Genomic DNA, 24,942 nt, shown 5'->3' on the forward strand with positions numbered 1-24,942 from the left:
GTAAGTAGTGAATTCTTAAGGGCTGAAAGGAAGAGAATACTGGGTAGCTAGGGATAAGAAGGAAGGCTACGGTACCAATGCTATAAAAATAAGCTGCTTTCGCTCCACTTCTCATATATAAGATACTAAAATATGATAAGCTTACAGGATTGGAAGCTATATGGCTTAATATGTAAAACAATTTGATGGCTGCCAGAAGGGAGAAGGATGGGGGGATGGCCAAGTGAGTGAAGGGGAGTGGGAGGTACAGGCTTCCAGTTATGGGATGAGTAAGTCCTGAGAGTGAAAGGTACAGCACAGGGAATTTAGCAGTGATAGCGTGATAGTGCGGCATGGGGCAGATGGTAGCTACACTTGTGGTGAGCACAGCATACAGAGTCATCAAATCACTATGTTATATACCTGAAAATAATGAAACATTGTGTATCAATTATATGAAGGTGAAAACAAAGAAGAAAGCAAGCCATGTGACTTCATACAAACCAAGATTATACTACTTCACAAGAGCAGGAAAGCATAATAAAACTCTAAAATACTTAGGATGACTAGTGTCATGGGAAGGAAAAGACAATTCTGCCGGGTAGAAGTGGATAGATTATGCAGTAACTCAGAAAGATGCACATGTTCTAGCATGTGTCTTTTCCATTATTTACTATCAGAGCAAGCTATTGCTGAATTAATCAATACCTGTTTAAGTCTACAATATATTTATGCACGCTTTGAAATGCTAAATAAAATCTGGTCACAATTTCTATGTTGTTTTCACGAAATTCTTCATCTAAATCCTGTAGCTCCGGCTTAGCTTCCAGCTTGCTTTCCCATAATTCTGGACCCTGAGAAGAAAAACACATTTATATGAACTGTCAATAAAAGCCTACTTGTGGGCAACAATTTCTAAATAGTCTTTTAAAAATTTGCTTTTATGCCTTCAAAGGGATATCAAAAATTGAGAGCAGAGCAATAGAAAGTAATGAAGATAAGAAAAGCCTAGATGTAAAATCCTTTTGAAAGAAATGAATTTGAACTGTAACCACAATTAACATGCTTTTAAGTGTGGGGTACTTTGTTATGAAATACATTATTCCAAAGTCATCTTTTTAATTTGATTATATTACATTAGGGCTTCCACACAATACCTTTATATTATTTTCAAGTTAGTTAGCAGATATTAAAAATTTGGTTTCCTCTTTAACTCTTTCTCCATGATTACTTCACCTTTCAGCGTCTCATGGTTTCTAGAGAAAGCATGCTTTTGTAGACAAGATAGTGGTAAAAGTGCTATAGAGGAAGATTACCTTAAAATAGCTGAAATCAAATATGATATCTCCATATTTCTGTTGATCGGCTCGGTCTTTTAACCTGAACACAGCAGGAATAAACTCAGAAAGCCTCAAAAGTTCAGCAATGATGGCATTGCCACAGGAAACAATCCTTAGGATTGCTTGGCCACAGAGGTTGTTCTCAGCTAGAAAGTCCAACATGGTAAGGATGATGTACTACTCTCAGTGCCAGTAGGAATGTTTCACTGGCTTCAAAGCTGGGGTCTGTAAATCATTAGATGAAACCAGGTCTGCTGACAGATTGGCTGCTCCATGAAAGAACCTGTATCCCAAAAGAAAAGTATAAAAATCTCCATTCTTAAAGGGAGCACATGTAACAGTACATATTTTTCTCCCAAACTCACTTTTTTAAAAAATAAAAACAAACAATGAGGGGCGCCTGGCTGGCTTAGTTATTTAAGTGTCTGCCTTTGGCTCTGGTCATGAGCCCAGGGGTCTGGGATTGAGCCCCACATTGGGTTCCCCACTCAGCAGGGAATCTGCTTGTCCCTCTGCTTCTACCCCTCACCCTCCACCTGTGCTTCCTCTCTCTTGCTCTGTACTCTCTCTCCAATAAATAAACTTAACAACAACAAAAAAAAGTGTTTCTCATGTCAAGTATAGGAGGCCCTTGTTTATCAGGGCTAATACATGCCTGAGAAATCCTACTGGGAGACTCTAAAGTAAGGACAAGTATTTCATGCTAAGCCATGGAAAAGCTTTGATTAGAAAGGTATCTTGAAATGGTATCATTAAAATTTATGAAAGTTTCATACCTAACAACATCTAGTGTAAAAGTGCAATAACTATGTCCCCACTCAAAGGACAAACCAAGAATGAGTCAAACGTGGATTTCACCGAATTGTGAGTTTGATAATATAGTATCTTGTACTTCATAGCTTTTATAGCATGATCTTAGAAAAAGGTAATTTTTGCAAAAAATGTTCACAGCAGCATTTATTTTCCCAAAGGCTTCTTCCAACTCTTTTTCAAATCGTTATCTTCGGAAGTGTTAATTTTGTCATCATCTATCTTATATTTCTCTCCTCTAATTGTTCATTTAGCTAGGTCATCGTGGTCAACTTCATGGAAGCCTGGATTATTTTTCAGCATTATGAAGGCCTGTATACCTCCCAACATTTGCATTTCGCACTGGCACTGTGTTCTATCAACGTGACATTAAGAAGACTGAACAACAAAAATAAGAATTCAACATAATAGACCCTTTAGGATACAAATATCTGAATGAGAAGAACTAATCGTATAAGCGGTCAGCTCATTAAAATTTTTACGCCAACGCCAACTTTTTCGTAAATATGTAATCTAGCTGTAGGGACTCAGATAGTGAACGATGAAACAATGAGGATGTCGCTGCACACAAAAACAGAATGTGGGAAGACTTTTGACAGGAGAAGGCTTCCTTTGTAGCCCTAACAAAACATTCCCCAACCCTTGCCACATATATTCAGAGTTTGCTCATGTCAAGCTACCTAGTGTAGCTATCTAATACCTGGAAGCTTTGTATAGCCCTTCAAGGTTTGTTTTCTTTTTTCCTTCTGTACATCTCTTAGAATTGATTAAATACTTAGAAATGTATTAATTTACTGGCATGCTGTCGACTCCTCAGCAAGAATTTCCTCCTTCCTCTTCCTTTCTTCCTATAGAGGTGGAAACAAGTGGATCCTTATTTTTCCATGGCCCCTGAAGTGAGGTTAGTTAGACATGTGACTCAGTGTCAACCAATCAGATATAAAGAGGAAGTCTATAGTAGACCTCACAGGAAATATATTGTCTTTCCTCTTGCTATAAGGGGAGAAGCATATGAAGAGAAATTTCTCTATCTTTCCTCTGGCTATCCCTCTCCTTCTTGCCTTTGAATGTGGTCCCATGAACATATCTTGCCTGAAAAACAAGATGACAAGCTAAAAGAAAAAAAGCCAAAAATCTGCAGATTGTGGTTTGGAAGGAATTTAGAATCTTTTTTTTTTAATTTTATTTATTTATTTATGATAGTCACAGAGAGAAAGAGAGAGAGAGAATGAGGCAGAGACATGGGGAGAGGGAGAAGCAGGCTCCATGCACCTGGAGCCCGATGTGGGATTCGATCCCGGGTGTCCAGGATCGCGCCCTGGGCCAAAGGCAGGCACCAAACCGCTGCGCCACCCAGGGATCCCAATTTAGAAAGAATCTAAATTCTTTTTTTTTTCTAAATTCTTTTTTTAAAAAGATTTTATTTATTCATGAGAGACACAGGCAGAGAGAGAACAGGCCCCATGCAGGGAGCCCGATGTAGGACTCCATCCCGGGAATCCAGGATCATGCGCTGGGCCGAAGGCAGACGCTTAATTGCTGAGCCACCCAGGCATCCCAAGAATCTAAATTCTTGTTGATGTTATTGACTCATTGATTCAACTGTGGCACTTCCTGCCTCTGTAATCCTTGTAAAATGAGCTATTTTTATGATTTATTTACTGCTAGTTGGCTTTTGGATTCTTTACAGAATCCTACTGGTATAGATTCATTAATTCAACAAATATGTACCCAGTGCCTATTATGTGTCAAGCACTGTTTTAGGACCTGAGGATATTGCAGCAAACAAAACTAAGTTCTGGCTCTCATAAAGCCGGCATACTACTAGGAGTGGGGAAGAGATAATAAATAAATGCATTATGTATCAGGCTGTGATCATTGCTGTGAAGAAAAAGCATGATAAAGAGATGGAGTGTGTGTTGTTTTACAGCCTCTGTGATAAGATATTTGAGCAGGGACCAGAAGGAAGTAAGGAAGCAAGCAGTAAGGGTATTTGAGTGTGGTCAGCAGCCCCTAGGACAGCTCCCAGTGACCTCAATCTCCTTGTTCATGCCCTGTGTATGAACCCTTTACTTGAGGGTGACTTACTGACTCCTAAAGAACACAATAAGACAGATGTAAAAGATATTACTTCTGAGGTTGGATCACAAAAAATGGTGACTTCTGACTGGGGCACCGTTCCTAGCTTGTTTGTTCTGGGGGAAGCAAGCTGTCATGTTGTGAGTGTACCCTGTGATGAGGGAGCAAGAGGCTTGCCAACAACCACTTGAATGAGCTTGAAAATGGAACCACACACAACCCCAGTTGAGCCTTCAGATAAGACAACTTCTATTCACAGCCAGGCTGCAACCTCCTAAGAGCCCCTGAGCCAAAGGAACCTAGCTAAGCTACATCATAGGTTCCTGACCACAGAAACTATTAGCCCAAAAAAAATTTTTTTTTGTCTTAAATTACTAGGTTTTGGGGCAGTTTGTTATTTTACAATCAGTAATGATCTGGGAGGAGGGCATTCCAGGAAGTGTTTAAATTAAATGCAAAGGCCACAGGGCAGCAATGTGCTAGATGTGAAGGAATAGCCAAGTGGCTGATGTGGCTGGAACAGAGTGAGCAAGTGAGAGAAGCACAGATCAGAGGAAGTAGATGGGGTTGGTCCAAGAACAGGGATTGCTGAGAAACCACTACAGTTGTTTAGAACTTTGTTTTATGAGGAGATCTTTAATACACATTAAGGCTTAAATTATTAACAAGTCCTTTCGTTTTCTCATAATGTTTACTCATTAAGCCACATTGATCTCTAATAGGCTGAATTTCAGATCATCTCATTCCATTTTTTTTTTTTTAAGGAAACTCTACCCCCAGTGTGGGGCTCAAACTCACCCTGAGATTATCAGCCACATGCTCTACTGTCTGAGCCAGCCAGTCACCCCAATTTCATTCCTTTTTTTTTTTTTGCACTGAAATGGTCTAGTTGGGAAAATGAGACAAGGAGAGGAGGAAAATAATGGCAAATGGGCAAAACAACAACAACAACAACAACAACAACAACAAGTCACTGAATTCCTCTGAAGACCCAGGTCTAAGTAGGATGAAACTCAAGACACAATTGCAAGGTGAGCAAGCTACGTTTAACTGGTGTAACTGCTCCCAGATTTTGGATCCCAATACAGGATTGACAATGGGACCATGGAGAAAGTATCTTAAGCAAAACATTACCTGCCTTCTTCTCCTTACCTCACCCACCAAAACCCGCCCCCCCCAAAACAAAACAAAACAAAAAACAAAAAAGAGATATACTCAGCTCCGGCATGCACAGAGTCAAGTTAGCTTAGGCTTGGAATAATGACATAAGTCAAGACTTTTGTGTGTTTACCCCTTATTTTAATCCTTAAATCCTTACACTGTAGGCAACATTTAAAATATTATTTGGTTAGAGTATTTGGTAGATAACCCATTGTTGGTTGAGAAACTTGCCCTAAAGAAGAGAATCTAAAACCAACATTAAAGATGCCTAATCATGTTGCAGCGCTCTCAGAATTAGGCGGTTTCATAAGGTGCTAATACTTAGTTGAGATTTAAAACATATGAGACCCAGATAAACACTGTAGATGAACCTATATCAAATCTTCCATTTAGTGGTTTTCTTGGTGCTAGAGACGAAGAAAACTCATAAAGACCAGTTTTTCTCAATATAGGCTGCATTACTATTTAGCATGAAATGAAACCAGAGATCCCACTCGACTTCCTACTCTTCCTTTACAAGGCACCCCAAAAAAGCAGCTGTTAACTTATTTTTAAGAATTTGGTATGGAACTGTGGTTTTCAGTTTGGAAGGTAGCCCTAGACAAAAGACAACAACGTGTTTCAAGAATGCAGCATGGCATCATCATCACCATACCAATCACCCAACAGGTACAGAACTGAATTCTGAAGGAAATTAAATTGTCCTGGGACAAACCACAAAAACCTGTGTGCCCTACTCAGAGGACAAAAGAAGTCTTTTTTTTTTTTTTTTTTATCCTTTCATAAAACCTCGGTTCCATAAAGAAGGAAGCACTGGGCTCCACCTATCCATGACCGGGAACAAAATAGAATGGTTGTTGATCCTAATAAAAGTGACTGACAAATCTCTTCCACACAAGTTCGGCAATGGGCCAGATCTCTCTAGCCCTTCATAAATCCTGGAAGACGGCAGAACGAAAACCCGAAGGCGTTCCTGGTTATGCGCAGAAGCAGGAAGACCTCTCCCTCCCTTGTCACGACCCCAAGTATCTCTGTTGGAGGAAACTCCGCGCACTTGGAATCCGGCTCCATCACCGGCACCGTGACTTGATTTATGTTTTCTTTTTTTTTTTTTTTTTTATATTTTTTATTTTTTTATTTTTTTTTTTTGATTTATGTTTTCAACCGTGCGCCACAAACCTGTCCGGACCCTCGGGACTACTTTCCAAATGCAAAGAACTTTGGCACCAGCGTGCCGCAGGTGAGGGAACTTGGGTGCAGAGAGGAGCAATGACTGGCTCAAGTCCGAAACCCACGGCGGAGCTAGAATTCAAACCCGGGTCTAGCAGGCGCTCAAAGCCCTCGCCGAGCACCCCGTTTTCTCGAGAGTAGACGCAGGAATAACGCCGCCCACCCGGCGCGGCTCCTGGACACTTGGAGGGATCAGAGGCGGGCCAACAGCTGAGTATCCGCGGCGTGGAGAACGCTGCCCCCTGAGTGGAGGTGGGAGAGCTGGGGCTGCAGCGCCGCCCCAGGCAGGCCCTCAGCCCTCCAAGCCCGACTCCCCGTCCACGCCGCCCCTTCCGCCCGCGCGGCCCTGCGCGGGGCCGGGGCCCCGGAGAGCGCATCCCGCCCTCACTCACCTGTCACCCCGGCCGCGCCAGGGCGCACGTGCGGGGCCGGCGAGCGCGGGCGGGGTCGGCACCCGGGCGCCCGGCCTTCCCTCCCCGCACGACGACCCCTCCAGCCGCAGCCCCCGATCGCCAGCCGGCGGGACCCCGGCTTCCGCCTGTGGCGCCCGTGGCAGTCACATGACCAGAGGGGGCGGGAGCAGGGCGGGGCGTCATGTGACCGCTCGCCGGCGACGGCTGATGACGCTCGAGCCCGCGCTCGCGGTTTCAGCGACCCGGGAAGGGAGTTGAGGAAGGAGTTGGGGTCCGGGCGTGGGCGGTCCGGGTGCAGCCAGGCCGAGCCGGGGCGCGCCTCCAGGTAAGGCGGAAGCGGGGGGTGGCGAGGGCGAGGGTGGCGACAGGTGTCGCCTCCCCCTGGGGCGCTCCGCGGGTGCCCGGAGCTGGGGTCTGTCCGCCCGGGCTGTGGTCCTGGCTCTGCACGCCGAGCAGGGAGGCTTGGGCAGGCTGCCCCCTCCCCGAGGCGCCGTCTCTCCCTCCTCCCACCCGAGTGGGGGGAAAGTTCACGGGTTCCTGATGCGGATTCGTGTGGTTTGAGCTGTCTTTAAAAGCAGGGCCTCGGACAGGAGGTCTAAATGAGCTCCCTGGGCCTCAGTTTCCTTTTCTATAATTGGTTGTGAGCGTTAGCGGTCATGAGAAAGTAGCGCCAGGGCCTCAGTTTATGGCGCACTGTGGGGGGCCCAGCGGTTTAGCGCCGCCTGCAGCCCAGGGTGTGATCCTGGAGACCCGGGGTCGAGTCCCAGGTCGGGCTCCCTGCGTGGGGCCTGCTTCTCCCTCTGCCTGTCTCAGCTTCTCTCTCTCTGTCTCTCATGAATAAATAAGTAAAATCTTAAAAAAAAAAAAAAAAGAAAAAAAACCAAGAAAGGGTGGTTGCTGTTCCTGTCGTCCCTCTCCGTTCTTTGATCGCCTCTTTCGTACGAGCTGTCTTAGGTGCTAGCAGAACGTGTCAGGGTTGTGGTTTAAGCTGCTCCCAGGGTGAAGGAGTGGCAGCCGGGTGAACAAATAGCTGTGATGAGTTTTACGAAGAAGTGTGTGTGCGTGTGTGAGGGAGAGGGGGCATAGTAGTAGCATGAGGGAGGGAAGAAGCAATTGCTTGTATAGGTAAGAGACGGTTTCATAAGGAAAGACGTACCCTTGCATCTTGATAAAGGAGCTGCAGCTCTGGCTGGACTTGTATAGGCCCCGTGATTTGAAGGACGTTCGGCAGAGTGTCTATAAATTGTTAGCTCCGGGGATCCCTGGGTGGCGCAGCGGTTTGGCGCCTGCCTTTGGCCCAGGGCGCGATCCTGGAGACCCGGGATCGGATCCCACGTCGGGCTCCCGGTGCATGGAGCCTGCTTCTCCCTCTGCCTGTGTCTCTGCCTCTCTCTCTCTCTCACTGTGTGCCTGTCATAAATAAATAAAAATTAAAAAAAAATTGTTAGCACCGCGTCTACCACCCTGCTGTAAGGAGAGATGAGACGGGGAAACAGTATTTTTAAGTCAGCTGATAAGTGACCCTGCCTGAAGTGAATCAGACTTGCTGTGGTCTGAATATTTATGTTTTTCTGCCCCCCCCCCTCCGCCCCTTCATATGTTGAAATCCTAATGCCGGTGTGATATGGTATTAGGAAGTGGGGCCTTTGAGAGGTGCTTAGGTGATGAGGGTGGAGCCCTCATGAATGGAATTAGTGCCTTTGTAAAAGGCTCCTGAGAGCTCCCTCCCTTGCACCTTCTACCTTGTGAAGACAAAGGGTGAGAGGGCTTGGGGGCTCTGAACGAGGTAGAGGGCCTTCACCAGAATGGGACCCTGCTGGCACCTTGACCTTGGACTTCCCAGCCTCCAGAACTCCAGGCATCAATTTCTGTTGTTTGTAAGCTACCCAATCTGGTATTTTGTTGCAGCAGCCTGAATGGCCTAAGACAAGGCTCGGTATGGGAAGGCAAAATAACATGCGTGGGGAAAACTCAGGAAATATATATATATATATATATATATATATATATATATATATATGATTTTTATTTAGTTATGAGAGACACAGAGAGAGGCAGAGACATAGGCAGAGGGAGAAGCAGGCTCCATGCAAGGAGCCTGATGTGAGACTCGATCCCAGGTCTCTAGGATCATGCCCTGGGCTGAAGGCAGGTGCTAAACCTCTGGGCCACCTGGGTTGCCTGGAAACCTTGCTTTAATCTTTCTTGGAAACCGTAGGTACAGGGAACAAAGAGATTATTGTTACTAGGGAAGGCTTCAACAGGAGGTTGATTTATTTTTTTTAATTTTTATTTATTTATGATAGTCACAGAGAGAGAGAGAGAGAGAGAGAGAGAGAGAGAGAGGCAGAGACATAGGCAGAGGGAGAAGCAGGCTCCATGCACCGGGAGCCTGACGTGGGATTCGATCCCGGGTCTCCAGGATTGCGCCCTGGGCCAAAGGCAGGCGCTAAACCGCTGTGCCACCCAGGGATCCCGAGGAGGTTGATTTAAACCAAGGTTTCATGATGGACATTTTGGGCCAGATGATTCTTTTGGAGGGTGGGGTTGTCCTGTGAATTATGTACTTAGCTGTTCTTAGCAGGAGAAAGAGAGAAGAGTGTGTCTACTCCATCCATTCTCTTTGCTTCTCAATCCAAATCTTTTTCCTGAAACACTCCAGAGTTACAGAAGGAAGTTTCCCTCGGCTCTCTGCAAGCGTAGAGTTTCATTAGAGTAATGTGAATTTTGCATGCACATAGTAAGGATAGCTACTATGTGGGAGACACTCATCACTTATCCTGTATTGTATTATTCCTTATATACGTTGTGTGTTTTGTCCATTCCAGGTGCTATTAAAAAACAGCATAGACAGGTGGCTTAAAGAACAGAAATTTATTTTCAGTTTTGGAGACCAGAAGTCAAGAGATTAGGGTGCCGGCATGGCTGGGTACTGGTAAGAGGCCTCTTTTTCGCTCTCGTCATCCCCCTTCTTACTATGTCCTTATTGGGGGCAGAGAGCGAGCTCAGGTGTCTCTTCCTCTTCTAATAAGGACATTAATTCCTTCCTGAGATTAGGCTCTACCTTCAGGACATCTAAACCTAATTGTCTCCCAAAGATCTCGGGTCCAAATACCACACAATGGGGGTTAGGCTCTCAACAATGATTTTGGGAGGAGATGCAGTTATCTCAGTGTTCTCCATACTTGTTTGATTCTGAGAATCCTCTGCAGCGATTCATAAAAATACAGGTTTCCCCGGAGTGTCCACTAGGGACTCGGGTTAGTAGGTCCGAGATAGCACTTACATATACATCTATATTTACAATAAGCATTTCAACTGACTTCTAAGATCAGGCAAATTATAGAAAATCATGAAATTTAATTTATACAATAATGCTGTGAGATAGATACGACTATTTCCATTTTATACAAGAACAGATTGAAGCTAGAGAAAGTAAGCAACTTGACCAATGTTGTGCAGTTCTAAGTGGTGTGCACGGAACAGAATTTCCAGGCATCTCTGTCCCGTGTCCAGTCTCTTAAGCGCTACTCTGTATTGTGTACAGTGTTAAAATGATGACGTTGATATTAATATTTGCTTCCACTTTTAAAGATTTATATGTTGGGCATTATCCTGCACGTTTCATTATACACCTTATTTCATTCAGTTCTCACAGTAATCCTTGGGGTAGGCACTGAATGATTCCTGTTTTAGGAAGGGAAAAATGAAATACCGAGAGGTTAAATAATTTGCCTCAAGTCATTCAGTTACTTAAGTGGCAAAATTAGGTTTTGAACTCAGTCTGGTTCTAGAAGCTGCATACATGACCTCTACTCCATATTGCCCTTCTATTTTACTCTATAATGTAGAGAAATTCTGCTTTTATTGACACAGAATATAAAATCTAACCAAGTCTATAAATCTGTTAGAACCCAGAGGACTGTCAGGAATATGTATAATATCTATATATAATATAGATTTTTAAATTTATATTTATATATATACAGTTTTCAGAATTCAGTATGCCTATATGTTAGGTAAGTTAAAAATTACAAGTTTCGAAGTTCTCCCTGTTAAACTGTTTTATTACTACTATTTCCAGTTTTTGGGAAAAGGCATCATATGAGTAGTCTGCTTTTTCTAACTCCTTTATGTTTTAGCTTTTTAAGAACTGTGCTGTTGTTGAGTTCTTTAGAGAACCGAGGAATATTTTACCCAAGGGAGGGTATTCTCTCCCCTTTGAAAAATGAAAACACTTAGCTTTCCCATGTACTAAGTGCATCTGTGCACAGATGACAACACAGTGCTTTGGTGGCCCCTCCAGGAGTATGGAATGTATATAATAGTGTGGCACTTGTGGGCCATTAGATACGTTCATATGGATGTTTATAGTAGTGTTATTTTCCTATGCAGTACTAATCCTGACTCCTAAATCTTATTTCACTGTATTTGAAAACTTAGGTAATAATTTCAAGATGCCCGGACGTTCCAGTTCAAGTTCAGGTTCAACTGGTTTTATATCCTTCAGTGGTATAGAATCTGCTCTCTCCTCTTTGAAAAACTTCCAGTCCTGTATCAGCTCTGGAATGGACACAGCTTCTAGTGTTGCCTTGGATCTTGTGGAAACTCAGAGTAAGTAACAAAATTTACTTCTTTTGTGTCTGCTTTTCGGCTAACCCTGTGCAGAGGCATTATTCTAGGGATGTGAGATAATGCTCACTTTTCAAATGTTCTTGGGACATTTAATCCCTCTGGGCATCCGTTTTCTCATCTTGTTCTATATACTGTATAACGATGTACTGAGGATGAAATGAGATTGACTCATTCATGTGTCTTCAAATAGTTATGTATCAGTAGAAAGGCACTAGAAGTGTACAGGCTAAAACATGAAGGTTCCTGATGTGAAGGAGAGTGTACAGTCCAAAGTGTGTGACATTAGTGAGGGTATGCAATAAGGTGTGCAAATGCATTAATAACAGAGTTACAATAAAGTTGTTTTGCAGTAGTTTAACTCTGTTCATGCTTGATTGCCCAGTAAACAGACTAGCTTATGCTAGGGGTGCCAGGAAAGGAAGGCTTCTACCAAAATAGAAAAATTCCATTTTGATGAACTATTAACATTTTTCAATCAGAAGATTTAGAAAGATGCTAATTTGCTTTCTTTGGATTGGGGTTGTTTTTATTTTATATGTGTATGGAGGCAGGGGAGCAACAGTATTTTTGTGTTGTTTTTAATATCACTGGTTTTCAGTGATTTGATTGTGATGTGCCTTTGTGCGATTTTGTCTATGCCACCCAGTGTTCTTTAAGCTTTATGAATTTGTGGGCTTACAGGTTTGATCAAATTTAGAAAAATTTCTGACACTTTTTCTTTTTTCTTTCTTTTTTCTTTTTTTTGTAATTTATTTTGAGAGAATGCATGCAAGCGGGGAAGGGACAGAGGGAGAGGCAATCTCAAGCAGACTCCACACTGAGTGTGGAGCCTAATTTGGGGCTTGATCCCACAACCCTAAGGTCATGACTTGAGCTGAAATTGAGAGTTGGATCCTCAACTGACTGAGCCACGCAGGTGCCCCTGCCACTATTTCTTCAGATAGTTTTTAAGTCCCTCCTCCCCTCCTCTCTTCTTCTGGGACTCTAATTATATGTATATTGGACAGCTTGATCATGTCTCGTAAATCACTGAGGCTTGGTTGATTTTTTTTTATGTCTTATTTTCTGCCTGGCTTCAATTTTAATACTGTTTGTTGCCGTGTCTTCAGGTTCATTGATCTTGTTAATTCTGTGAAATGAATTTTAAATTCAGATACTGGATTTTTCAGCTCTAGACATAAAAAGTTTAAATGGAATCTTCTATTTCTCTCCATTATGTCCATGTTTTTCTCTATATTCTTGAGTATATGGAGCATATTCATAATAGCTGTTTTAACATCCTGATCTGCTAATTCTGTCATTTCTGTCTGTTGCTGCTTCTTCACGTGGACATTGTGTGTATTATGTTGTTGAGTGCCTTTTTTTTTTTAATTTATTCATGAGAGAGACGGAGACATAGGCAGAGGGAGAAGCAGGCTTCTTTTGGGGAGTCTGATGCGGGACTCGATCCCCGGACCCTGCGATCACAACCTGCGCTGAAGGCAGACGCTCAACCACTGAGCCACCCAGGTGCCCTGAGTGTTTAGATTTGGTGTCTTCCAATAAAGAATTATGGCACTTGTTTTGGCAGGCATCAAAATAATTTGTGGATTAGGCTAATCCTTTCCAGGCTCGCTGTTAAACTGTGTTAGTGAGGGTCAAGTTCAGTGTCGATTTATTTTAGGGCCAATTTAGCCTTTTTACAAAGTTTGGCCTTTCTGCATCTCTGTTGATTGCCCAGAGAGTTTGCTGAGATAGCTCCACTCTGCTGGATGGAATCGGAAGGTCTTCCAGTGCTGTGTGAATTCTGGGAATGATCACTTTACAGCTTCCAGCAGTTGTTCCTCAGCAGTTTAGGACTGGGGGGAGCTCTGCAGATTTTTAGAGGACTCTCTCTGCATATCTCCTTCCTGGTGCTCTGTCTTGAAAACTCCTGTAATCTTAGCTTCCCTGAACTCCAGTCTCTGCCTCGTGGGTCCTTCAAGACTTTCGTTCTCTGCTTGGATTCCTCCTCCACTGTGCACGGGAGGCAGGCAATTGCAGGACTTACCTAACTTGTTTTTCCCTTTCTGCAGGACTCATGGTTCTGCTCTTGCCTATTGTCTCACTGTCTGAAAGCAGCCGTCTCATTTATTTTGTCTGGCTTTCTAGTCGTCACTGCAGGAGGGCCAGTTCCATACCAGTTGTTCATTCATGGCCAGCAGCAGAAGTCACCCATAATTTTTAGTGGGTCACCTCTCAAGGTCTTAACCCTTCCTGGCCTGATCTGCAGTCTATTTTTTTTATCTTTGGCTTTGGTAGGTGACCTGGAGAAAAATCATAATAGGATCTTAAGCCATAAGAGAGAAGAGCTGGAACACAAACTAGTTGATTATGTTGTTGGACAGCAGTGAATGGATTGGGAGAAATTAAAGTGCCGAAGAGCATGTGGGAAAGGCCTGAATCATCTTCATAGCAGAAATATTCCCTTTTCCTTTTGGCCTTATAGGATTACCACCCTTTCTGTTTACCTTTTGGGTTATCCAGTTTCACCACAAATTAAAATGAGCTTTGTTTAAAAGAGATGGTAGTGATCACTTAGGTATTACTTTCTCACTTTGTACTGCATTTCTCTTGTTGCTACATTATTAAATTGGTGGTAAAGGGGATGCTTGCTCCCTAGAACTTGGAAGGATGTGCATTGTTTTGTTTACTGGTGGTTGCATATTCCTGTACCAGGTTGCTGTCCCTATTTCAACTTCCAGCTTATTTGTAGTGATCACCTTTCCCTGCTTTCCCTGGGGCTGCTCTTACTGAGTTATGTTACAGTATGTAGTGTCTAGGCAATTAGACTTTTACTGCTACAATGTCTATTTTTTTTTTCTCTAAATCTGTTGGTATTCTGGGAATACTTTCTTGTTTACCTAATTGGAGAATGAAATTTATTACCTTAGATTTTTCAGGGGCTTATTTTTCAGATTTTTATTTAAAAAAATCTTTTTAAAGATTTTATTTATTCATGAGAGATACAGAGAGACTGAGGCAGAGACATAGGCAGAGGGAGAAACAGGCTCCCTGCGGGGAGCCTGATGTGGGACTCGATCCCCGACCATAACCTGAGCCAAAGGCAGATACTCAACCACTGAGCCACCCATGCGTCCCTTTTTTCAGATTTTTAAATTTATTATATACTTTTCTGAGTGCTTTCTGAGGTGGAAGTACTGACTTATTTTACCATAACTGTTGTTGTGATTATCATCTTTAGGCAATTAAATTTTCATAAGCCCTTTAAGTTTAAATAAAATTGAGGAATGGCCCTGTTCTAAAACATTAATGAACCTCAGGTTGTGGCCTCTCCTTATGCCTCTGTGCCAGTAAAGGAAAGGTTTGAAAATAAGAGTTTTGTTAGAAACTCATCCAATTAAGGGCAGTTGTTCTTAAAATGTTAAAATTAAATAGTTGGTCTGTGTATATTAAAGTAATATTTTAAAAGTACAAAATCAAAACTAATCAATAGAGCTAGTGTTTGAACTTCCTTTATATATTTAGGCCAACTGCATTCATGCCTGTAATGTTACTTATCGTATTAGAGGCTTGGGTTTGCAAGGCTAGCTTTTCAGAGTTGATTTTCTCCTTCCTACACGATAGGTTTACAGTTTGAGCCACAGAGTAAGGGATGACACTTAATTGTGTTGGTGTGGACCAGTGGCCCTACTAGTCTTTTGATCCAGTTTTTGTTTTGTTTTAACTTCAAATATGTAACCCTTTAATTTTGAGTAAATAGATACCTACTAAAATTCAGAGGTCTTTTTTTTTTTTTCAAAGAAGGGCATACTATAAGACTGAATTTAAAGAAATGCAGACTTGTAGGTAAATTATGGGGCTGCTCTTACTGAACCCTAGGAGTTTTAAGTTGCTGTTAGATAAACAAGTTCTCCTCTAAGACCTAAATAGAAAATAAACAATTTAGCAAGGCCTCATCAGATCTGCTTTTCTCCTGATTATAAGTGCACAAGGCACATATATACAGTGGACTTTTCTGTGGCATCTTTCATCATTAGGGTAGACTACTCTTAACTTACAAAATCACCAATATTCAGTGGCTCAGTCAGTTAAGTGTCTGACTCTTGATCTCATCTCAGGTCATGATCTTTGGGGTCCTGGGACAGAGTCCCATGTCAGCTCTGTGCTGAGTGGGAAGTCTGCTTAAGGATTATCTCTCTGTCTCCCTCTGCCCCTGCCCCAGCTCATGCACACACTTGCACGCTCCTTTTCTATCAAATAAAAAAAATTTTTTTAAAAAGCCATATCTTTAAAAATCACCAATATTTTACCTCCTTGGCTTTTCATGTGTTCCCAGATGAACCCTACTCCCACTTAAGATATAGTAACATGCCGTATCCTGATGTCCTGAAACAGTTGGTGTCTTTTCTTTGTTTTGTGGGGTGTTTTTTGCGTTTATATCATATTTTGCTTTGTTAATATGTCTGATCTTCCCTTTGAACCTGGTCTCCTAGGGACAGAGACTTCAGGATGCTCATCTGACGTTTTCAGAGGTTTGATGTCTTGTCAGGTGTTGAATGTATATAAATTAGTTAATAAGTGTCTTTGAAGACTCTTCTCCAATACAGATATTTGGATCCACTCTGTAGAAAATTAAATTGTTTTCCAAAATTCGAAATTGATCACTTCTGTTAATTTGTAGGCCTAATTTTTTTTTTAGGACTTTGCATTTAATTTCTGTGTAAGAGCTAATTAATCCAATGGTTCTCAAACCTGAGAGTGCATCGGAACCACTTGGAGGGCTTGTTGAAACAAAATTGTGGGACCCCCCCCCCCACCACCACCATAGTTTCAATTGGTCTGTTGAGCCCAAGAATTTGCATTTCTAACAATTTACCAGGTGATGCTGATGTTGCTGCAGGTCCACTAGAACCAGACTTTGAGAACCCTGGTCTAATCCTCATTTTCCTATTCAGCAGGAAACATACACCGCTAGGTGGCACCAGAATACTCCTTATGAGGCAACCATCAACCTTAGCCCTCTGTTGAATGCAGAGTTCAGAATTGTGCAAAAGGAGCAATCACTAAATTGTTGGAATTTTGTAGCCTAGAGCCCGAGTTATTCTGTATATCTAAAAAAACAAACATATGTTGACTGTATCAGGCCAGAGAAAATATAGGACTATTAAGGTTACATTTTAAGGTGAACTCTTCCAGTAATGAGAAATAACCAACCACGTGTTTCCATTACCTTCGTTTTCAATTATGTGAGTTACTCATTTTCTTTTTCTTTTTTTTTTTTTTTTTTAAGATTTTACTTATTTATTCATGAGAGACAGAGAGACGGAGGCAGAGGGAGAGGCAGGCTCTGCAGGGAGCCTGTTGTGGGGCTCCATCCCAGGACCCCAGGATCGGGGCCTGAGCCAAAGGCAGACGCTTAGCCACTGAGCCACCCAGGTGCCAGGTTACTCATTTTCATTTACTAGTGGTAGATGTTGATCCTGTCACAAGATAGAAATATATACTGCAGTTTTAGTATTTATTATTCTAAGATAGTGGATCTTGATTTTGTTGTTGATTACATTTGAAAACCACTCTAAAAAGGTTTACACATGTTCTTCACATAAATAGGTCAGTTTGTCCTTCTACTAGAGAGCTAATAGTGTTTGGGACAGTTATAGGGGGTTAAAAGGTAAGAAATGTGCTTTTCTTTCCTATCGGCTTCCTCAGGCAGAAAGTTGAGAGGTTTCCTTTTTAAGAGCTGAGGAGAGGAAACTTTGGGCAATTGTTTGCCTTGCCTTACCTCTTGTGGCCCTGCATTCTCACCCCATAAATTTCCAACCATCCCAACACCTCCAGATTTTCTTTACTCCATTGACTGTAACAACCTGAAAGTTGGCATGGTTTCTCCACATGATGGAATGTGTTGGAAATGATTGCTTGCTGTGCTCTCTTGTTTGCTAAGCTCTCCTATTCACAATGGGATGTCACTTTCTGAAATAGTAAATGAGTCATATTTTAGTCTTTAAACAATCTGAATACTGAGTTCTAGACTCTTGAGAATAATCTTTCTGTTGATTATCATTTTTGTTTTTTTTAATCTCGAGCAAAGATGAGTTAGGTTTTAGTGACCAGTGTATGAAAATGACTAATACAGAAGAAAACTGAGTTGGAATCACTTGATCAGAATTAAAAATTAGACTAGCATTTTATGATGTATCTTTGATCATTGGAAAGAATTAAGGCTAGTTTAATGTTAGGCAGAGATGACAACTCAAGGCAAAAGTAGAGCAGATTTTAGGATCGATTTTTAAAACATCAGTTTCCTTTTTAGAAAATAAACTTTTGTCTGGTAGCAAGCAGAAAGGAGCTTTTATTAGGTTGGCTATTAACAATTGAAATCAATTTGATTATTTTAGAGAGGATTATTTATTTATCATTCAGACCTATATCTCCTCTCTGTATTTTACAGCTAAAGTTTTATATTTGTGTTTTACATAAATGTGAAGTTTGCCACACTGCCCCATAAAAATACAATGTGAATCGCATGTGAAATTTAAATTTTTCTATTATCCTCATTATAAAAGATAGAATTTACTGTTAGTAATATTTTATTTAATCCTGTATGTCTAAAATATTATTTCAACATGTAATCAGTATAAAAATTGAGTTCGTTTTTACATTTTTATTTTTGTACACAAGTTCAGAATCCTTCAGGTCATCTCATTCTGGCAACCAGCCATGTTTCATAGCCACATGTGGCAGATGGCTGCTGTAATAGGCAGCAGCAGGTATCAGAGGAGAGCAAGAATCTGTAAGGGTAGTTACATCAACTAGTTTTGCAGCTTTTAAGTAGTTTTGGGAACTATTCAAATCAAACCAGTTGGTAAAATGAGGTAATACCATTTACTGATTTTGTGTGTGCGTGCTTGTCGCTCCTCTACCACTGGTATGATTGGTATTTTAAGTTCTTCCCCAGATTGTTTAACCAGCTTAAAATTGCTTACTTCTGGGGATCCTATTAATATTTGATGCTGTTTGAAATGTCATATGCTGATTTGACTCCATTCCTACTGTACTTTGATATTTTGTAGCTAATGTGGTAAATTAGTTTCTTATGGTATTGGGCAAGCCAGAAAGGTCAAGCCTCTTAACTGCAGCAGCCAGAATCCTTTAGTTGCTGTAAACAATTAGGCCTGTCAGCAATTGACCTTGGAAATGCTAATTTGCTTGTCCCTGGGTGCTGCTTCCAGAGACAGGCTTTCTCTTAGTTCTCTTAGGAGATGGGAGTTAAAAACTCAAGTTTGGAGAAGTACTAAAGCAGTGGGGCCAGCTCCACCCACACCTGCTTTTTTTTTTTTTTTTTTAAGATTTTATTTATTTATTCACAAAAGACAGAGAGAGAGAAAGGCAGTGACACAGGCCCAAGAGGGAGAGGCAGGCTCCATGCAGGGAGCCCTATGTGGGACTCGATCCCGGGACTCCACACCTACTTTTTGCTTGGTTTTGACCAAGTTCCTTGCAAGAATTTCTTTGAAGACCTTGTAGAATTATGTCTAGACGGACATTGAGAGGGAGCTTCATTGACTTGACTGCCCTTTCCCTTCATTCTATGGCACCATTTGCCAAAATAATGGTTGATTAAGAATGATTCCGTCACTGTTTCATTATATTTCTGAAGTTTATTGAAAAAGGACCTGGGAGGCATCTTTTATCAACCCCTTTGGTTTTGTATTTATTACTGCTGTTGTAGTGTCAGATCCAGAAGAAGGTAGCTGAAAAGTAAAGAGAAAGAAATGTTAGTTGGAAAAGTTATACCCAGTGAGAAGTTATAGGCAGTAGTCAGTAGATAGAGGAGGCGGAGAGAAAATATTTGTAAAATCTAGAGTTACTGTCTTTAAACTGGTGGTGGCAGCAGTGGTGGCTTTTACTTTAAGACAAAGATTTAGGTTTCCTTTTCTTGGGTCAGTGCTCAGGCGAAGTGATTTTTCTCCCTCTCCTGTACAATGCTGATTCAAAACAGTTATTTGAGTTTGATTGGTTTTCATTTTCTTAGCTAATTGTTAGCACTTTATGTTGATCAATCACCAATTATTTATTGGCTCATGCCCTTAAGAAGCTAATAATTGAATTAGCAGATAAGACAAATACATGTAAAGATAAGGAGAGCTTCATAGTAGTAAATGATTTGTTCGCAATGAGATTATGAGCCTATCTGTCCCAGTCATGACTTTTTACATTATGACCTAGCAGTCTGATTTTATATCCAGTAGGCATATGTCTTTCGTAGACTGTTCTTATTAGGCAACTTAATAATAGTGGACACAGTGCTTTTTGTGGACCAGCTGTGTTCTACATGCCTTATGGGTGTTCATTCATCTAATCTTTACAACAATGCTATAGGGTAGGTAGGTAACATAATTCATGACTGTTTAACATATGTGTACACTGACTGAGCCTTGAGGTTGACCAAGGACTATGTACCGTTCTCTGAAAGGGTTAATTTATCACAATAACCTATTTCAGATTGGGAATAACACATTTTAATTATTTCTTTCATATTCTCAATCCGTTGTTTTTTTTTTCTTTTAAATATTTTATTATTTATTCATGAGAGAGGGAGAGAGGCAGAGACGTAGGCAGAGACACAGGCAGAGGGAGAAGCAAGCTCCATGCAGGGAGCCTGATGTGGGACTTGATCCCGGGTGTCCAGGATCACGCCCGAAGGTGGCGCTAAACCACTGAGCCACCCCAGCTGCCCTCAATCCATTCCTGTGTGACTTACCCCTTCACAATTGCAGTAAGCTTTGATATAAGTCCTCTTATCTACTCAAGTATTGCAGATGCCTGTGCTCATTGTAGAGACAGCCCCTATTTTACTGGGCTGTGTCACCATTGTACCTGAAGATGAGAGTTTTCATTAAAACAATTTGGAGAGTCCATTCTGTGCTAATTCTCATTATTGACTTACAAGGTTCTCTTACTGAGCTTACTAAAAAAAAGTTTTTCCTAGGACTGTATTTATAAATCTTGATGACAATGAATTGTCTCTAGATCATCCTTGTTTGATCATGTCTTGAGCCATGACCAAACCATCTGGCATTTACTCTCTGCATATAGTAGCTATTAATTTCTATGCCCATTTTAAACCATAGAGCGTAGTTTACAAGAATGTTCATGGTGTCACTGGCTACACCTCTCTTCATATTCGGTCTGTGCCAGTCAGAGACTGACTGGATTTAATTCCACGAGTATGCTCTGTCAAGCCTCCTTGCTAGCCAAGCCTCCTTGTGTTCACATGACTTCTTTTCCCTGTTGACTGCTTAGAGGGCATCTATTCGTCTTTCAAGGGCAAGCTTAAGTATTCTCATTTTTCTGCAGATATTCTCCTACCCAGGCCAAACTGATCTCTTTGGTTTCTCTGTGTTGGCCAAGCATTCATCCATCAAAACAATAGAGCTCTTCTTTGCATTTAATTATTTATAAAGTCTATACTCCTACCACTAGATATGGAAATTTGAAAAAGTCAGTTAAGAACATCCTGTTTCCCAATCAAGTTATGGCTTTCTGTCTGTGTTGCAGCTACCCAGTTCTGCCATAAACAATAATAAATGAACAGATGTTGACCAGTAGCAGGCTATACTTTACTGACTGACCCTTGGTCTAGACAACAGTTTGTGATAGTCTTTTTTCATATATATGAGGTGAAAAATAAGTTAAATTTTACACAATCAGGGGGATCCCTGGGTGGCTTGGCGGTTTGGCGCCTGCCTGTGGCCCAGGGTGCGGTCCTGGAGTCCCGGGATCGAGTCCCGCGTCGGGCTTCTGGCATGGAGCCTGCTTCTCCCTCTGCCTGTGTCTCTGCCTCTCTCTCTCTATTATGAATAAATAAATAAATAAATCTTAAAAAAAATTTTTTTTTTTTTTACACAATCAAAACGAAGAAGTGAGACCTGAAAAGAGATTGTGGAGAGAACAGCAGAAATGTTCTTGCAAGTAACTTTTTTTTTCTTGGCTAATTCATTATATCATGGTAGGAAATAATTTCTAATTTCACATAAAAGCATAATGTGAGCGTTGATAGCTTCTGTATCAAGTTACTATATATATGTGTATATATATACATGTATATCCTGTATATATACATATATATCATGTGAAAAATCTTACTTGTAAAGGTTTTCAAATCCTGCATGTCCATATCAAAGTGCAGGTACTTAATTATATTTTAATTTTCTCCTTTCCAAGGGCCATTTGTTTTGTTTTAAAGTTCCATAGATATTTACTAAGTACCTGTTATCTGACAAACACTATGCTAGAAATACAAAGATAGGAAGATACCCCTCAACAGATTTCTAGATCTTGTTACAGATATTTTCTTTCTTAGTAATCCCATGAAAATGAAGTCAACATGTGACAGATGAGAGAGCTGAAGCTCAGGGCGGGTTAAGAGATGTGCCTGAAGTCACAAAGTTTAGTTTGACTAGATGGTACTCAAATCCAAGACAGCTTCTGTTATGTGTGTGTTCGCCTGCGCACACACACATACACGCTCTCATTCTTGTGTATGCCCTCATGTCCTCAGCCAGTCCTAATTGCCTTTATATCTATAGTTATTAGGTTTGGTGCCATAAATAAAGAATCCCTCATTATGAGATACAGTTATACTGTAGTGAAATTTATTTCAGTAACTTAGGGTTTATCACCTTAAATTCACCTTAATGGAATTTTACTCATTCTAGCTTAGTTTTCTTTTTCATCCTTCCTAATCACCCCTCTGATCTCCATTAGCTTTTTTGTCCTTTCGTTTGGTGACTTTTTAAAAATAACAGCTTTATTGAGATACAATTCAGGTACAACATAGTTCAAGCATTTAAAGTGTGTAACTTAGTGGTTTTTAATATATTCACAGATACTTTATTTAATTTTAGAACATTTTCATCAACTCTAAAAAAGGAACTCTGGTACCTTTTACTGTCACCTATCTCTGTCTCCCCATTCTCCTCAGCCCTAAAAAGCCACTAATCTTTTTTCCTCAGACCTGCCTACTCTGGATACTTAAAGTAAATGTAATCATATATTACATGGCCTTAGGGATTGGCTTCCATCACTTAACATGATGTTTTCAAGGTTCATCCATGTTCTAGTATGTATCAATACTTCATCCCTTTTTACACCCAAATAATATTCTACTGCATGGGTATACCATGTTTTGTATATGCATTCATCCATTGATGAACATTGGATGATTATTATTAATAATTACCTGGATATTGTTAAGAAATCCTGCAAAGATTTGTCTATAAGTTGGTATCTCATTGTGGGTTTGATTTGCATTTCCCTGGTGACTAATGATGTGAAGCATCTTTTGAATTTACTGGCCACTTGTATGTTTCTTTGGAGAAATGTCTATTCAGATTCAGTGCCCACTTTTTTTTTCTTTTTTCAGGGCCCATTTTCAAATTGAGTTATTTCTGTTTATATTTTTGAGTTATAAGTGTTCTTAATATGTTCTAGATACAAATTCATTATCAAAAACATGATTTGCAAATTTTTTCTTCATTATTTGGGTCATCTTTTTATTTTCTTGGTAGTGTTCTTTGAAGCATAGATGTTTTTAATTTTTATGAAGTCCCAATTGTCTACTTTTTCTTCTGTTGCTTGTGCTTTTGGTGTCAAACCTAAGGACCCATTTCTGAATCAAAGGTCATGCAAATTTATCCCTATTTTCTTTTCTAAGAATTTTATAATTTAACTGTCACATTTGGATCCATTCTGAGTTAATCTGTAGTTTGAAATAGGGTCCAGTTTCATTCTTTTGCATATGGCTATCCAGTTGTCCCAGCACCATTCTTTCCCCAATGATCTTGATACTTTGATCTTTTACCCAATGATCTTGGTACTGGCTTGCAAATCAGTAGACCATAGACACAGTTTATTTTGGATTCTCAGTTCTGTTCCATTGATGAAATTCTATCTACCTAGCTTTATGCCAGTACCACCCTGTTTTATCTTGCTTTGGAGTTAGTTTTGAAATTAGAAAGTGTAGTCCTCAAATTTTGTTCTTTTTTTTAAAGATTGTTTTGGGTATTTGGGATCTCTTGTAATTCTGTGTGAATTTTAAGATCAGCATGACAGTTTCTACAAAGAAGCCAGCTGGGATTCTGATAGGGTTGCATAGAATTATAGATTAATTTAGAGAGTGTTACTATCTTAACGATATTAACAAATCTTTTGATCCATGACCATAGAAAATTTTTAACATTTATTTAGATCTTGAATTTCTTTCAAGATCTGATCAAAACAGTGTTTTCAGAGTATTAATTTTATACTTTATTAATTGCAAAACATTTTGTTTTTTTGATGCTATTATAAATAATTGTTTTCTTAGTTTTTTTAGATTGTTTATTGCAATTAAATACACTTGATTTTTATATGTTGATCTGGCATCTTCCAACCTTGCTGAACTCTCTTAATAATGCTTACAATTTCTTTAGTAGATTCCTTAGGATTTCCTGTATACAAAATCATGTCATCTGTGGGTAGACATAGTTTTATTTCTTTCTTTCCAATCTATTTGCCTTTTGTTTATTTTTCTTGCATAATTACCCTGGCTAGAACCTGCAGTATGATGTTAAGTAGAAGTGGCAAGAACGGACATCTTTATCTTGTTCCTGATCTTAGGGCAAAAGCATCCTGTCTTTTCATCTAGCATAGCATTTGCCAGAGAAAGCTCTTCCTCCTGCAGTGTCCATCTAGCACCCTCTATTGGGAAAGCTTAACATTATGCTGACTGTAAGAAGAAATGCTTAGAGCAATTTCATCCATTATCACAGAGTATGTATCAAAAAATGAATTTTGACCTGAAAGGCAATAAATTGATTAACTGGCACAGCACAGATATAAGCAAGTGAAATAAAGTTTTAAAGGTGCTGTGAAAGAAACCTGTTTCAGGAAACAATGGGGTGAGGGCACCATGGAGGTAATAGTCCATACTAGCTGAGGACTTTTAGGAGAAATTTCATACAGGAGATGTTGACAAAAAGATGAGTAAGTATTTCCTGTGGAGTGGGAGAGAGTATTTCTGAGGGAAGCAAAGATGAGAAGAGGTGTGAAGAGCATGGTGTGAAGATCTGTAAAGCCTCTGAGGTTTTACCTCCCTTTCAAGCTAACAAGATAGCCTACCACAGTTTCATGGATGCTGGCAGAAGACAGGAGGCTCCCAGATCATAGACAAAGGTCTTTCTTACTTGTTGGTGCACATCAAGTGGTGGAAATATCGTGTTTCCATAGGTTTGCCTTGCTAACTCCCAAGTCCTTACAGGGTTGATATG

General features: G+C 40.6%; 2 protein-coding genes across 3 annotated transcripts in view; one reads left to right on the forward strand and one right to left on the reverse strand.

Annotated features, from left to right (window-relative positions):
• WASHC5 (WASH complex subunit 5) overlaps nt 1–7,137 on the reverse strand; it is a 61,088-nt gene extending 53,951 nt beyond the window's left edge. Inside the window, exons 1-3 of one of the 2 annotated variants that reach the window (XM_055314297.1) lie at nt 6,992–7,137; nt 1,296–1,602; nt 688–833 (exon numbers count right to left, since the gene is read on the reverse strand). In XM_055314297.1, coding sequence (XP_055170272.1) covers nt 688–833; nt 1,296–1,481 — 332 coding nt within the window. In that variant the 5' untranslated portion in view covers nt 1,482–1,602; nt 6,992–7,137. Of the gene's footprint in view, nt 1–687; nt 834–1,295; nt 1,603–5,006; nt 5,095–6,991 lie in introns of those variants that run through there. The other variant, XM_055314298.1, reaches the window with a different exon arrangement.
• A 58-nt stretch (nt 7,138–7,195) lies between these two features.
• NSMCE2 (NSE2 (MMS21) homolog, SMC5-SMC6 complex SUMO ligase) overlaps nt 7,196–24,942 on the forward strand; it is a 215,028-nt gene continuing 197,281 nt past the window's right edge. Inside the window, exons 1-2 of the mRNA XM_055314299.1 lie at nt 7,196–7,337; nt 11,456–11,626. Of these exons, the coding sequence (XP_055170274.1) occupies nt 11,470–11,626 (157 nt within the window). The 5' untranslated portion in view covers nt 7,196–7,337; nt 11,456–11,469. The remainder of the gene's footprint in view (nt 7,338–11,455; nt 11,627–24,942) is intronic.

Source organism: Nyctereutes procyonoides, unplaced genomic scaffold, assembly GCF_905146905.1.
Source record: "Nyctereutes procyonoides isolate TBG_1078 unplaced genomic scaffold, NYPRO_anot_genome, whole genome shotgun sequence".
Taxonomy (NCBI): Eukaryota; Metazoa; Chordata; class Mammalia; order Carnivora; family Canidae; genus Nyctereutes; species Nyctereutes procyonoides.